Source organism: Petaurus breviceps, unplaced genomic scaffold (genome assembly GCF_028583685.1).
Source record: "Petaurus breviceps papuanus isolate PSGF00001 unplaced genomic scaffold, PetGlider_PUasm1.0 178, whole genome shotgun sequence".
NCBI lineage: Eukaryota > Metazoa > Chordata > Mammalia > Diprotodontia > Petauridae > Petaurus > Petaurus breviceps.
The window spans coordinates 8,551,425-8,568,335 of NW_027185777.1; the positions used below are offsets into that span (position 1 = coordinate 8,551,425).

The window sequence follows — 16,911 nt, forward strand, 5'->3', positions numbered from 1 at the left end:
TATGCACAGTTTGATTGCCCTTTGAGTACAGTTCCAAGTTGCTCTCCAGGATGGCTGGATCAGTTCACAACTCTACCAACACTACATTAATGTTTTAATCCCCCCCAACATTTGTCATTTTCCTTTCTTGTCATATTAGCCAACTTGATAGGTGTGAGTTGGAACCTCTAGGTTGTTCTAATTTGCATTTCTCTAATCAATAATTATTGAGAGCATTTTTTTTCATGTGACTTTGGATAGCTCTGATTTCTTTGTCTGAAAACTACCTGCTCATATTGCTATATATTTCTAATGATGGCTGATGTACAAGAAGGTATATCTTCAAGGAAAAAAATACAATTAGGAAAAAAAGGCAGATTATTCACATAGCACTGCCTTGGAAACCATGAGATCTAAAAAAAAATAAAGATCTAGAAGAATGCCTGTAGTCCATTGGGTAGATCCCTGATGGAAGCTCTGTCAGGGAACATAGATGAGAATCTCACGGATAAGAAAGCTTGGTTGGGTTTAACCAATGAGGTAAATACCTCTCAAGAAGACCACTGATCCTTGTAAGGACTGGAGAATACAAGAGAAGCAGCTACACTCTGCAGGAGAAGCCATACACAGAGGGACAAGGCAATTGGTGAAATATCCTCACTGCAGACTTGGATCTAATAAATGAACTTGAAGGGGGATGGCATACAGTACACGCTTACATGCAGAAGATTTTGAAGGTGAAACTGAGTGGATGTCTCTTTGCCATTTTTTACTTTATATTTGTGATAGTCAGACACCAACGTGGGTACTAATCTCAGGTACATTTTGTCTTCATCCCCTCACAGTACTGGGGTTTCAGGGACAAATGGAAACATAGCAAAGTTCTAAATCTTGGAGACTGGCCCCCTCAAGAACCTTGAGTCAGAGTTCTGCCATCCTAGTAACCCATACAGCTGTAGCCAAGGGAATCACCCCATTTTTATAGCTCCTCCTAAACTAGTCATGAGTTTACTGCATGTACACTGAAATTTCCAGGTTAGCTCAGAGAAAGACAGAGACAGAGAGACCATCAGCCAGAGACAGACTAGTCTAGAAAGGGTTTCTATATTTGGGATGGGATAGGTCTCAGGAACAAATGGAATGTAGAGTCTATGTTTTGTGTCGTATGTGTCAGTGCTTCTCCTTTTACTACATTTTATATATTGCAATTAAATTTTATTAGAAATATGAAAATTGAATGGCAATGCCTTATTGACAGCTGTGAAGGGAAATAAGGGAGCAGGAATGTGAACAGAGTGATTTGATTGGGGAATACACAAAAGCCTCTTAACCAGTGTCAGAAGCTTGCCTATGCTAACACAGGTGGTACAGCCTTCAGATGAATGAAACCAGTAACTGGGAAGATCCTGATTCAGCTGAAGAGGTGGCATGTTTCATATCCACAGTGCCTCATTGCTTTGGCTGTTTAGCCTGGATCTATACCTGGTTTGTTGCTGTTTGTCCTTTGTTCTGGAAGAGGACCCATAACACCAGAAGGGTGATGTCTTGACTTTCAAGTGAATTGGATTTAAGTGAGACACTAGGGAATGTATAGTAAAGAAATCCCCTGTGCTGATGCAGACTGGCACCCACTCGGCAGTTGAGAGTCTAAGAGAATTGCCTGGGAGCACCGAGACATTAAAAGAATTGCCCAACTCTCTTAACCAGGAAGAAATCAGCATGTCTAAGGTCGGCTCCAGAAGCATATGCTGTTGATTATTTTTTTAAGAGTTCAGCAGGATAAAACTTAGATAAAGCAACATGAATGACTGATGATGTAGCCATCAGATACAACTATAAATTAATAACAAATCAATATACATTTATTGAGAATAGATATTTAACAGTTAGTACTTGGCATTCTTTTCCAAATAGTTGCCAACAATTCCCCCCCAGGTCATTTTTTTCCTGGAGCAAAACGAGTGGGCAAAGTCAAGTTGTATGAAGTTATTCAGGTGGGAGACGTGCCTTTCCCTCCCTACTGGTCCTATACTCCATTTCCACCTGTGTGTGTGTTCTAGGGGCATAGTTCTGCTCAGTAGTGATGCCGCTGGGTGTGGAGTTAATCTTGCTGGTTATCCAAGAGAGACCCATACAGCACCATACTAATTTCTCCCCATTACTATGGAGTGTTTATTCCACCCTTCTCGGTGCTTTTTCACCCCCCCCCAACCCTCCCCCACTCTTCAGGAATTTCTTTATATGATTACTGAAGCCTCTAATTGTGACAAAAACAAAATGAGAATGCAGGAGGAGGCTGTTCAGGGAAAGTTGGGTTTTCTGGTTTCTTTCTACTGTCAAATGGGAGCATTTGCTTTGTTTGTCTGGATTGACTTTTATTGGCACCCTCCTGCTCTCATTCCCAGTGTGCACAATCTTCAACATTATTTCCAAGTGTATAGCGCTGGACGCTTTGAACATTCTTGCCCTGCGTAGACACAGCCTTAGTTTCTTCGGCTTACAGCTATTTTATCACAATTTGCAGACAGTGGGTGCTCAGAGATACTCACCATTAACTTGTCAAAATAGCAACCCGTTGACTTCTCTATGTCCATCTCCAGGACTGTGCCGTGGATAATCTGAGAAGAATTCACATTCACTGTCCAGTGGTAATTAGAGTGATGAGGGTAATTTCTGGGCCATAATGGAGAAGCAATTTTCCCATGAGTTCCTACAATATTATCATTGCCAAATACTGGGGAGAAAGAGAAGGTGCTAAATCAGTCGTCTTTAGAACAGGTCTCTAATAAAACAAGAAAGACCAAGAAAGAAAAGGCAAGGAATGCTGAAAGGGACAAACTTTTAATTGAGTGTGATTCCTTTATCGGATGCTGAAGAAATACTGCTTTCCTTTGGGTTCCCGGGCTGGCTATTAAATCTTATGGAAAAGGGTACTGTTGTGAACAGAATGTTGCCTCTTCCACTGTGCTGGAGGACTCCATGTCAAGAGACTGGTTATATGTATGAGCTCAGTCCCCATCCCTTAGGGGAGCAAGAGAGACACGGCCTCACTTCCTGCTTGCAGCTGAGGACCAAAGGCTTGTTAAGACCTGTCACTGGACTAGACCACTGATCAGTTATAACTTTGATTTTGTGTATTTATTTGGACAACAATGTAATCACTACAACTTTAATTCAGTTACACAAGAGTCAACATGTAAGGATTTTTTTTCAAAATTTTCTTCTCTTCTCTTTTTATGCTTTCACTGCCCCCTTATTTTTATTCAAAGCCCCCCCATTACACTTGAGGTTACTTCCTCCCCATCTTTCCAGCATCCCAGGGGGTAGTATCACCCACTTTGGGAACCTTTGACTGCTCAGTCTAGTGTTAGATGATCTAGTCCAAATTTGGCAAAGAAGAAAACTAAACTAAAGCGAATGGTAATAGAAATAACAATAAGGGCGTTTAGAGAGAGTTTTCAGATTTGCACAGTGATTTATTATCTCATTTTATAATATTATATGATTGTATATCATATAATATATAATATCATCTCATTTTATCCTCAGAACGATGCTGGGAAATAGGCGCTATTGTTATCTCAGTTTTACAGATGAGGGAACTGAGGCAGGTGGAGGTGAAGGGATTTCCCCAGTGTCACAGCTGAGGCTAGATTTGAACTCAGGTCTTTCTTAATTCAGGTCTAGCATACTACCCACCATACCACTGAGTGACCCAGACTTGCTTAAGTCTACACAGATATAGGTAGACTTCAAAGCCTGATCTTCTGATTCCAAATTCAGTGTTATTTCTACTCTGCCTTGGAACCAAGCTAATAAAATCTGAGATTTACATTAGCCCATGGCCTCCTTTCGTTACAGGAAGCACTAGAGTACTGTAGATGTGGAGTCTGCCTCTCACCACCTGTATGACCTTGGGGAGGTCATTTACCTTCTCTGGGCCTCCAGTCCTTACCCACAAAGTGATAGATTTAGTCTAGATCCCTTTTAAGGCTCCTTCTAGCTCTAAACATATGATCCCACAAAATCCCAGCTTGGAAGATTCTAGGAAATAGCTGATAAAGGAAGACATGGTTACAAAAGAGGGAGTTTGGACACCTAAGTTGGAAAAGCATCCTGTTGGCACACTTATCTAAGCAGCCACAAGGAATCAGAAGTGTTGTTATCATTATTAGTAACAGTATTATTAATAATGCATTTAATAATTAATATTTAATAGTTCGATTAATAATTTAGATTCTGTTCTCCTAGTTCGAAGGGTGTGGGACTACAGCTCTGCAGACCTGAATGAACTGAATAGTTTTATAAGCACACACAAATTGGCAACACATCCCCGCATATTGCTTTTTGTTCCACACATCCTCATGAAACAAAACGTATTATATACTCTTAAAAATGAAGTTGAAAAAAATAAAAATAAAATCTTGGGAAATAGTGAGAATGATAACCCCAGAACTTTATTATCCTTGAAATCTAATTCACTTCCTTATGTATGTCTGATGGGGAAAAAAAAAATCAGAGTACCATGTAATTCCTGTACAGAAGAAACAGGATTACAATTTAAAGGAATAATGATTTCGGCTGAGCGGACTACTAATGGTGTTTCATTCTAATGATGAATGATAATAATAAGTTTAGTTTTGAGGAAAGCAAGCTAAAAACCATCAACATATAAAATCTACTTACTGTGGGCAAATGTGGCCTGAAAGCCCATGCCACCGCCTGAACCATCTGAGACAAATCTGATCCACAGGACATGTTCAACAATTGAAGTGTGATTGAAGGATAAAGAGTGCCCACAATAGCGTCCATCCAGGTGCCCTGTGGCATTTCCTTCACGGATCTCCAGGTAATCTTTAGTACAGCCCTCACTTTCTTCTAACTGGAAGGTACTGGTTTGAAAGAAAGGATAATCGGATTAGTTCTACAAAGCAAACAGAAGGAATACCTATTTTCCTATTTCGAATATTCCTAAAGTCCTATTTTGAGCAATCTGAACAAACTTCTCAGAAAAGCTTCTATCATCATATTATTTCATTACTAAAATAAAAGAATCCATGAGGTATAGTTGGAATGTGTGGCAGAGGTTATGAGGAGAAAGGAAGAATATAAAGGAAATGGAAAAGTTAGAAAATAAAAGGTAAGCTTCTTAAGGGTAGTATCATTTATCCTCTAATATTATGCAATTCCCAGTACCCAGTATAATGCTATATATGCCATAAGTGATGAATATGAACTAAAAGAATCGATATCTTGGAAACAGAAGAGCCCCGGGGCTCTGTTTTGTTTCTTCTCTGTGCAGTGTAGACACCACCACTAATAAATCTGGAACCAAAAGGATGAGAGAATACATTGTTTAGATTTCTTCTGTCGACAGTTGGTCCCAAAGGGAGGTGAAGGACACGTTTTGTGAGCTAGTTGGCTACTATGGACAGCAGAGAACAGTTCAAGCTGACCTGATACTTCCCAAAGAGAACAACAGGTTAATGTCCACAGAAGTACCACTGAATCATAAACTTCCCTCTCTCTCGGCATGTTGGTTCTTGTCACTAGTCTCTCACAAAAGAGATGCCTGTCCACTTTTTAGCAAGTGATGGTTCTTCACCTGCCACCTCACAGTGGGTGTGATCTAGGTGGTACTCTGATCTCCTTATAAAGCCAGCTTTAGCTGGGCTGTATCAGATCACCAACTGTGAAATTGGCCCAAGGATTTTTTCCCCCCTCTTTTTCTTAAAGCAGCAAAGGAGTGAAAGTGAGATGATTTAATCTGCTCAGGAGGTAAGTTAATTGAAATGGACCAAGCAAGCTACCCTCAGAAAACTCCCATATGTAGCTGACAAAGGCAGGACCACAGTCACTCTGATCAGTATGACAGGTGTTGGCTGCCCTTCTTAAATATCAGCATGAAAAAAAGGTAGGCCTAATGTCTAAACTGGAATCCCATGAGAAATGGTAGGTGGGAAAATACCCATTAGACTCTAATTAGACTTTTTTTTTTTAAGCGTTGAATTTTCTTTAGGGGAAAAAAAAACAAACCTCAGTGTTAGGATATGTGTGAGTGTGTAGTGTATATATGCATGTGTGTGTGTAAAATATATATATATATACATGTGTATAGTATATATGCGTGTATATATATATGTATATGCACACACTTATAAAAACACCCTAAAACTTATTTCTCTTTTTTATTTTCTCCGAAGACAACTCAAAATTGTTTAAAAATCTAATTACAGTCTAATGGGTGTTTTCCCACCTACCATTTCCCCCGTGGGATTCTACTTCAGCCGTCAGGCCCGTCTTTTCCTTATGCTGGTCCTTAAGAAGGCCAGCAAACACCTGTCACATTCCGTATGAGCGTGGTTCTTCTTCTGTTTTTTAGGCAAATCTCACTCATTCTCCCTATGTGCTTTTCCCAGGAGCCTTGTTAAAATGATACACAGAATAAAAATAGAACAATCCCTGCTGTTTCTCATTATAAATTTTCATTTATTCTTGAACTCAAACCAATCATATCTTTTTCCCAAAAAAGCACATTATAAATGTAAAAATAGCATGTCCAGGACATTCCTTAAGTATTTCTTGTACAAAGTACGTTTTTCTTCTTGCAGATTTTTGTTTCTTCTCCTTTCTTGCTGATTCTACCATAGTTTCCTGCTCCATTTTTTCTGCCCCACCCTAACCAACCACAACACGCCCATCCCAATGTTTTTTTTTTTTAATACTTAATCTGATTCATATGTTTCTAGTTCACACAACCCATAATGAACTAGATCCAGCTACCCATCTGGATATACTTCAGTGTGATTCAAAGTTAACCCTCAGGCCCTTCAATAAAAACATTCTTTTGTAATTAGCGTCCATAATATCGTGCCTTTTACAAAATAAATTTTGTTAAACCAAACTCTTAACCCATTAGTACAACACAAATGTCAAGTCTGTTCTCGAAAACAATTGTTGTTGCTGTTGTACAACAGCTTCTGCTCAGTATTTACTAAAGAGTAAAACGTAAGAAGGCTTTTCCTCCTTATTCTTAGGACTAACTCAAAGCTTAAAAATCAAAACAGTAATGTTGTTCAAGCTACTTTCTGTTCAAGTGGAATTCTTATCTTTGACTGAAACACATAAAGCTTAATGGAATTCAAAAAGTTTTAGAGATTAGTACTTAGTATTAACTTTGACATTTTCTTTTTTAAGGGCAAATGATTCAGAAACCTAAGGATGAAATCTCTCAGAAAGTACAGTGCTTTGCAAAAATCCAAAAGTAGTGGATAAAATCAGGATTTCAGGCAAATATCTGAGTTTCTTCTTAAAATACAGCACTCAGGCTTTGGTCGGGCAACAACCACACGGGTGCCAGTCCTCCCAGAGCATTTCAAGCAGTAATAATGACTTCATGTGATTAGCGTTAGTATTTCATCTAGCACAACTCTATGCCATGTGAATAATGAATCACTATCATCTGATTCACTTTTTTAAGAAGCAATGAGAACTTTCTGAAGCAGATGGATCCACAGAAACCTATTCACCCTGAAAACTCACTCCACTCCTGAACATTGCACAAAAGAATGCCCTCTGTCCTTCTAAAGTCTCCTACTGATTTGGCTGGTTTCTCGCAGAGCCCCCATTTTAGGGAAGAGGCCCAGGCCAATCATGTCTTGATCTCCAGGCTGACTCTTGACTATCGGGACTTTGTCTATAACGCCTTCTGGACTAGATCCCTTCACCTGTCTCACGGCCCTCATCCCTTTTCTCAGCTCCCCTGTTAGGAGTTATCTTATCTTATTAGCATGTTACGTTCCTTGAGGGCAGAAAATTTTTTTCTCCTGTATTAGTCTCCCCACCGCTAAGCACACTACCTGGCACATATTAAGTGATTAATAAATGCTTGTTGGTTGCTAGCTGAGATTGAAAACAAGGCTGGTTTTATCCATTTTATATGAGAAATAGAGCATTTCTAGGAGAAGGAGGAATTATGTAGGGAGCAGGTCAATTTTCCCTATTACAACACTGTTATTTCTTGTCTCTCTGCCTCCGTTTTCTCTCCTTTGCAATGGAAATAACAGTCTTCTAAACCTGAGCCTTGTAAGGCTATTAGAGACTAATATGAGGACAATATGATGAATCACTTTTTGAGTATAAAAACACACAAGGAACATTTACTATCATCAAGACCTATTTGCTAAGCATTTACTATGCTTGTGGTACCAAAGAAATGTTACTGTTCAGAGTACAAGATTCCTGTTTCAGTTATCACAGGAATCCTTAGATATCTAGTCATGGCTAATGATTTAAGCAGGTGAGAGTGTCTATACAGAGAGCCCTTCATGGTAGAAAATGATTCCACTAGCAGGCAAATATTCACCCCATCTGTTCTATCTACTAAGCCCAATGCTGAGGATCTGACCAATCATACATATATAGGACTGTATTTTTAGGTCTGAAAGAAATCTCAGAGGTTATATATCTCAAGCCTTTTGATGAGGAAACTGAGGCCCAAAGATTTGCCCAAGGTTACACAGGTAATGTACAGCACAACCAGGACTCAAATCCAGAACTTAGAGACAGCGGGTTAAGCTGATCAAGAACTGAGCTTGGAGTCAGGAAGACCTGAGTTCATTGTACCACACCGCCTCCCTTGACTGATACCATAGACATAACTAAAGTGGTCAGACATGGAGTCACATAAAGAACAATGTCCAAAAAAATGTGGGGCAGCCATGTGGCACAGTGGCCCTGGAGTCAGGAGGACCTGAGTTCAAATTCAGCCTCAGACACTTGACACACTTACTAGCTGTGTAATCTTGGGCAAGTCACTTAACCCCAATTGCCTTGCCCTCCCCCCTCAAAAGAAAAAAGGAACAACCTCATACAGCTGGAGGGCTGCTGGCCCTAGAGTCCCTGCAGCCCAGCATATGCTCTTTGCAGGCAGTGGTGGGGAGAAATAGAACCAAAGGCACTGAGATTATTGCTGCAAGAGAACACTGAAGGGGACTCTTTAAAAGACCCAGGTTTGAAGCAGGAGGTGATTCTAGCATTCTCAGAGCCCAAAGAGAGTCTACAGTGAGCTCGTCTTTAGATCTGGCAGCATTTTTCACGGATCTTTGTAGTTATTTTCCCTGAAATATTGTCTTGATGACAATAAATATCTGTGACTGACAGATAAGAAAACTAGCTGCAGATTCCCTAAAGTCCCAACAAGATTCTCCTTTCAAATTAATGGATGTAAATGTTTTTAACTGTATTTTCTAGGAAATAAAGTTTTTCCTGCCTGCAGAGTTAACAGAACTAAGCTAAACACTGAAACTATACACTGATGAGAATTTACATGAAAGACAGCTGGAGCTGGTTTCCCGGAGAACTGGGGATGTTCCAGATACATTCAACGTTGGGAGGATAAATATCCGGGTAGCGAGGACTGTTGAAGACTCCTTCTACCATATGGAAAGTACCGCCACAGGCTGAAATGAGAGACAGAGAAGGAAAAGGTAAGGACCAGAGGAAAGACCTGACTGCAAAAGGAAAAAGGGCTTAAAAGGAATCATTGCAAACACCAAAGGATATCCTTTCCTTGTTAGTTAATATACATTTATTCAGCACCTGCTATGTGACAGGCACTGGGCTAAATGTTGCTACATCTCTGTTCTTCCAGAGCTCACAGTAGGAAATCCATGGTACTGATGCTTAAAAAAAAATCAGGATCTCTGAACAGTCCTGACTGTCAGTGCAAAAGAATGATGAACAGAGAGGGAGCAGCCCATACATTATTTCATCAATGAAAGGTACAGTGCTAGATTTGGATTTGGACTTGGCCTCAAATCCTGTTTCACTCACTTCCTGGGTGGCCCTGAAAAAAATTATTTAATGCCTCAGAGCCTCAGTTTCCTCAAATGTAAAATGGAGGAATGATACTTCCACTATTTATGTACATCACATGGTCATTATGAGCTAAATACCTGAAACCTTAAACAGTCATATCATCATGAGTTAGTTATCTTATAGTCTCTCCCTTCTGCTAGGGTTATGATTTCTCTCTCTCTCTCTCTCTCTCTCTCTCTCTCTCTCTCTCTCTCTCTCCTTCCCTCCCTCTCTCTCTCTTTGTGTCTCTGTTTCTCTCTCTCCTTCCCACCTAGGTTAGATGTTGAGCAGTCATTCATGGGTCTGACCCTGGTTCAAAACCTTTGACCAGATCCATTTCTGACTTAGGCCATTTGCCCTCCCTGGGCAACCTGGTGCCTTCCCCACCCACTCCCACTCTCAGAGGCTCACCACATTGGCTCTTGACTCAGTGCAGACATCTGATCTACTTTAGCCCACAGCAACTCAGAACAACTAAACTGAAGATATCCCCCAGCCTTAGCCTCTCTTAGTAGCAAGGCTTATAAGTGTGCATCACCATGTTTGGCCATAATTATTATTAATAAAATATTAAAACCCAATCATTGTAATATTGGTGTCAAAGGATCCTAATAACTACTTGATGTCTTTTTAGGATTACCTTCTTATTAGTATCTTGCATAATATAATTTCATGTGACAATCAGTAAGCACTAATTGAGTGGGGGGAAAACCAAAAAGATAAAGTAGGTAGGACAGGGTATAAGTGAGAGGCAAGCTCCTGATCTGGGAGCTATTTAAGTCTTAGCAGCCAGAACGAGGAAGGTGAGGGTCCCCTATTGTGTGCCCTGGTCAGATTCCTTCTTGAGCACTGTGGCAAATTGTGTACAACACTAATTAGAGAAAATCTAGAAGAGGGAATCCTAATGAGGGGGCTGAGGAAGGCCAGGGAAGAGTGACATCAGCTGAAGATAAACCTGGAAAAAGGAAGGCTTGTAGGAGGGTCGGGGTGTTGTATACAGTTGGTAGGAGAAGGAGTATGTTTATCGTTTCCAAATGGTTGAATGGCAATTGTGAGTAAGGATGGGTTAAGTGTTCTCCAAAGCAATGAATGGTGGTTACTGCATAATGGGATACGTAGTCAAAATAAGGGATAATGTAGCATTGTGACATAATGTTATTATATGTTATATATTTGTTATATGCTATAATGATGTTATATACAAGAATGATATTTATATTATTTTTTTTGGCTTTTTGGAGGGCAATTGGGGTTAAGTGACTTGCCCAAAGTCACATGGCTAGTAAGTGTGTTACGTGTCTGAGGCCGGATTTGAACTCGGGTCCTCCTGACTCCAGGGCCGGTGCTCTATTCACTGCATCACCTAGCCGCCCCAATATCATATACTATTACAGTATAGATACACATTATACTATGTAAGGGGATAATGTGTAAAAACAACTTCCCAACAATCAGAGTTGCCCCCACAATGTACTGGGTTGGCTTGGGAAGTAGTGAGAAGACTTCTCCATAGGCTGACATACACATAGGATGACCACTTGCTAGGGATACCATGCAAATGATTATTTTTTGGGTAAAGGCTGGACTAGATGACCTCTGAGGTACGTTCTAACTACGATTCTGTGATTCTGGGACTGAAAAAACAACTGAAAACAGGTTGATTTTATTCACCCTTAACAAATACCCCAACATGTCTAAAAAAAGAGAAGGAATGGGTTAGGTCAGTATTGAGCAAGACATTTCTATTCCCTCTACCTCATTTTTCTCAACCAAAACATAAAAATCAAAACAGACCCAATAGAATTTTTTGAAGCACAATTAATGCAATTTACAAGGCATTCCTAGTATATAATGAGAGTGTGATCTAATGAGATACAAACCCGTGAAGATAGGGGTTATTTTATAACACATTTTCAGTGTAATAATAGGTATCATTCACAGAGTGCCTCCATGCCAAGTGCCTACACATTATGATAGATAAAAGATAAATACTGCTTTTATTATTCAACAGATGAAGCAAATTACCCAATTACCCAAAGGCAAATTGGCCAAATTATCCAGTTCAACAGCAACAGAACTGGGATTAATATGCTTCCCATGTGTTCAACCCCCCTAGCATCCAATGTCTAATTCAGGTGGGTTTTATCCTCAATGGTCATAAGATTTGTGGCAAAAAAAGTCATAGAAATGTACTCTTTAAGTGTAGACAATGAATAGTAGCCTGCTCCTTTGATTCTGAAATGAAATAAACTGGAGCCCCTTTCCAGTGGATTCAGATGCCTTTCCGTGAGCTTGATAAAGTTGTCTGCAAATGTCTTACCTGATGAAGATGCAGTGTAAGTAGCATGAAAGCCCACAAAGTTGAAGTTGGCATTAGAGATGAATTTCACAGTCAGGGAACTGCCGAAAGAGGTGACAGGTAGAGGCAAGTTTCTGCCGCAGTATCGGCCTAAATGACAGGATGACAAGGAGAATGAAGCATGAGGGGACAGAGGGCTGTAGATGAAATACATGTCATTATTCCTGCAATCCTTCCTCACCTTGTCACTGGAATAAGTTCTCCTAGAGAGATCTGCCGATTGGTACTGTTTGTCTGGACATTAGGAGGAACTTGGGAATAGCTAACAATGTGTGGAAGCAACTTGCAGAAAAGGAATGAGCAAATTAGTATCCTGATCCTGAGGATTCCCAGAGTGAATTAGGGACCAAGCATCCCACTAGGTATGGAGGATCTAAAATCAAAGAGAAGCATGTAGGGGGAAGGTGGAGAATAGGAGAAAACACAGATAAAGCATTTTTAAACCCATCTAAATATGAGCAGTGTAAGCATAAAGAATATTGCCTTTGGGGCGGCCAGGTAGCACAGCAAGTAAGAGCACTGGCTCCAGTGTTGGGATAACCTGGGGATCGAATCCGGGCTCAGATACTTAGCACCACACCCAGAAATAACTGGCCGTGTAACCTTGAGCAAGTTACTTAACCCTGGTTGCTTTAAAAAAAAAAAAAAGAATATTGCCTTTAAGGTGAGGTTCTGGAGTCTGCATCATTTGACTCACTCACTTGAGATAAGATCGGTGGGATAGAGAACATCCTTGCTGAGTTTGCAGGGCCAGATTTGGGAAGGCCGAGGTGGGAAGAACTTTAAAAGACTGAACCAGAATTCAAAAAGATTTAAATAAACTGAAAACTGGAATTCAATGGAACAATCAAATTACCAGGAACAGTTGATGAGAATGGCAAGATTAGGGCCCCCCCCCCCCCCCGCAACAAATAATGGGATGACTATGAGTCTGGGGTGAAGCATTAAATACACAGGCATACTTCTGACCTACCTAAGTAGGTCTGGTGCTGGATGAGTTATTAGTAATAATAATGATAGCTGGCATTTGTAAATGTTAAAGATTTGTAAAACACAATAAATATTATCTCATTTAATGCTGGTGTTTCCTCAGTTATTGTTATCTACCACATAAGGTAGATGCTATCATGATCCCCATTTTATAGATAAGGGAAATGAGACTGGGAGGAAAGTTGAATGACTTGTCCAGGGCTACACAGCTAGTAAATGTGACTTGAATTCAGATCTTCCTGATTCTAAGACCAATACTCCATCCACCGCCCCCTTTTTATGGTGATTTTTTACACCATGAAAGAAGTGTAAAGTTTGACTTAAGACCTTGAAAAATGACTAAGCTCTAAGGAAATGTTATAAGAACCTGGAAGAAAAGCATCAGAAGCAAGACAACAATCATCTTCAGGAATAAGAGTCTTTAATGCAGAGGATGGCAGACAGCTGTTTTCAAGTCCTTTTAAGGAAAAAGGCAGAAGAAATAGATTTAAATATCAATGTAACAGCAAGAGGAGAGCTGCCTGACAGAAATCTATTCAAAACTGAAAAGCCATTTTTTCCTTTTGCTAAGATGCTTACTATCTCCTGTTTCTGTGGCTTTTAAAAGCACAGCACAATGATTTTATGCAAAAACAGCCAAATAATCCATGTTTCTTGAACAGCCTCCCAGGTTTTTTAATTATCCTGTCTTAACTGTTATCTATCTTACCTGTTATCTAGCCATCTATCCCAGTGGTGGGGAACCTGCAGCCTTGAGGCCACATGTGGCCCTCTAGTTCCTCAAGTGTGGCCCTCTGAATGCAAACTTTACAGAACAAATCCCAAAAGTCCACACTTGAGGACTTAGAAGGCCACATGTGGCCTCAAGGCTGCATGTTCCCCACCTCTGATTCTATCCTATTCTATCTATCCTAATTAACTGTCCTGATCTTTCTGAGACCCACAGAAATCTCCAGTAAATTTTGCCTTGACACTGCAAATGGGAAATCCTCTCTATTTTTTGAGCAATTCTGTTTCTTTTAAAACAAATTTTGCATACTTCCAAGTTTTTTGTTTGTTTTGTTTTGAACTTGGTTTGATGTTCTCTATATCTATAGTGAAGGATTCTGGAAATGCAATGACCATAAATCACCATCACCTTGAAAAACAAATAGATGAAAAATTTTCCTAATAACAACATAAAGTTAAAAGGATGCATTCATTACCTTGGAGAGGGGCATCATAATCGTTTCCATCCAAAATTTCTACAAAGTCTCGCGAACAGTTGGTGCTGGATTCAAGCTCAAAGTGAGTAAACGAGAGGGTGATGTGATTGACTATAATAGAGAAGAGGACAAAGTCAAAAGCTGCATTAATCCCATTGGGAACAAGAGGTCTCTAAGCACTCTGTACACAGTAGTAGTTGGGTGACCCTGTTTTGTGATAGAGTGGCACACACTGGAAGGATGGAACAGAATGGTTCTTTTTGGCTGGGGACTGCATATCAGGTGCTCTTCAGAGCACAGGAAGGACTCATTATCTCCTCCTGTGGATTAAGCTTCTACAGGGAGAAATCTCATGACTTTGGCCTGTCCACACAGGGTTGAGAAAAGGGAAGATACAATAGTAGATGGACCTTCAGAATTTGGGTTCTCCTGGAAAGGGGAGGGCAGGAGACTATCATTACATTTATATGCCCATGGGAAGATTCTGTTGGATTAGGGAGGGGGGCACTTTTACTCTCAAGGCCTCCCTTACTAGCATGGTGTCCCCTAACAGTGCTTGGGTGTCTCTTTTATGGGGCAATGACTATGTCAGTAGGCTTCTCCTTAGAAGACAAATATCCTTGCTGCTTCCAAAAGTGTCTAGGGAAGTATAAGTGGGGGTCAGGCCCTCAGTAAACCTGACCCCCACTTATACAAGAGGGAAGTGTCAGGGAGAAAGCCTCAAGGAGGGCTATGGGATCAAATTTCAGCTATATGCTTATTAGACTCAGACTTAGCATTTTTTTCCACAGGCAATGGCTATTTTTCCAGCAGGTATTTTGGTTAAGAATAGGTCTTTCCTTATATTCTGATTCTGTGTATGTAAAAGAAAACATAATACCCTTCCTGTACTGGCACACACTGAACCACAGAGTTTTACTTTACTTATAAAGAGAAGAGCCAACGCCTGAAGGTTCGGAGCTTAATAAAGGGAGCTTTGAATCCCTCCCAGGACTCTGTGTGCCCGGGTACATTTTTCTTTTGTTGTTTTTCTCAGGGGCCTTAATCTTCAGAGTGAGATCTCTTCCATTCACTTCCTTTTCTGGCTGTGCCCACAGCTAGGGTCAGGGAGGTCCTTAATCTAAATGGTTTGTAACTCACTGGAAAATAAATAATGGACTGAAAAGACCCATTGCTGGAGGCCCCAGCCTCCTTTATGTGGGTGTCCAACTCTGGCAGGGGATTCTCTGAAGCTCCACCTTCCAGAGCACGGATTGGCTGAAGATTACATCACTTGCTCCCAGTTTACCCATGTCAATCAAGGTTCCTACAGAACTGTTAACCCTAAATATGCAACTGTAACAAGGAATGACATGAAAAGAGCCTGGACCTGGGTATATGAAACACTAGATTTTTAATTAGCTGTTTTGGATTTCAGTTTTTTCACTAGGGAAACTCACTGGTTAACTGCCCCACCTCATCTCGACTGTTTGGAAAGGTAAGGCAACAGCAGGTAGATATAAGCTGGACACAGCAGATAGATTTGGGGTTAAAGGGATGCTTCATAGGACTAGCTGAGCACAGCCAACAGAAGGTATGCAGAGGGGTGGTCTATGCCACACATGATGAAGCTCAGAAACAGCTTAGTAAATATGGTGCCCTGAGAAGATAGCAAGGAATCGAATGTGGACTCTAGGCCTGACTCCTGAAAAATTAGCTCTAGAAATACAGGCAGCACCACTTCCTTTCTCAGACAAATGGTTGGTTTCTATGTTACAACCACAGCAATTCTGGCCCATCCCATCATTGGGATCCTCATTCTCTTTTATGAATAAGCTCAAAGTTCATATATTATATTCCATCTATACTATATATTATAACTAGTTCTCTATATTATATTATTATTGTATAACTAGTTATAGGACTTTTGAAATGTCTCTGCTCCTCTTTATTCTTCACTAGATTATCGTCCCTCTCTGGTCCTCTGAGTTTGGGTATTCCCAAGGGTTACAGGCTGAACTCCTCTTCCTTCTCTCTCAGAGACCCCATGAGTTCAAGTACCACTTCCATGAAAAATGACTCCCAAATCTCTCTCTGCAGCACTAACATATCTCCTGAATTCCAGTCACATACTACCAATACCCAGATTACAGTTCTTCTTAGATATCTTATTGACATCTCAAACTCAAAATGGAATTCTTTATCTTCTTTCCTCAAACCCATCCCTCTGCCAAACCTCTCTACCTCCATTGAGGGCACCAACATCTAAATGTTCTTCCTTCTCACCTCCAACCTTGGAATCCCCAGCTGTGTTCAAGGCTCAGCTCAAAAGTCACCTCTTTCAAGGGGCCTTTACTGATCCCCGGTTGTTATGAAGTCACTGCATTTGTTAGTATGTACCCTATATTTATCTGTGGTAATTTTGTCTTACCTTGGCAGAATATAAGCTCCTTGACGGCAGGAATTGTCTTCCTTTTTTGTCTTTGTAACCTTAACATCTAGCATATAGGTTGTTAATAAGTGTTTGTCAAATTGGATTAA

General features: G+C 40.3%; 1 protein-coding gene across 1 annotated transcript in view; it reads right to left on the minus strand.

Annotated features, from left to right (window-relative positions):
- CUBN (cubilin) overlaps positions 1-16,911 on the minus strand; it is a 298,821-nt gene that overhangs the window by 111,897 nt on the left and 170,013 nt on the right. The window contains exons 34-38 of the mRNA XM_069086260.1: positions 14,392-14,502; positions 12,158-12,286; positions 9,308-9,440; positions 4,666-4,871; positions 2,529-2,713 (exon numbers count right to left, since the gene is read on the minus strand). Of these exons, the coding sequence (XP_068942361.1) occupies positions 2,529-2,713; positions 4,666-4,871; positions 9,308-9,440; positions 12,158-12,286; positions 14,392-14,502 (764 nt within the window). The remainder of the gene's footprint in view (positions 1-2,528; positions 2,714-4,665; positions 4,872-9,307; positions 9,441-12,157; positions 12,287-14,391; positions 14,503-16,911) is intronic.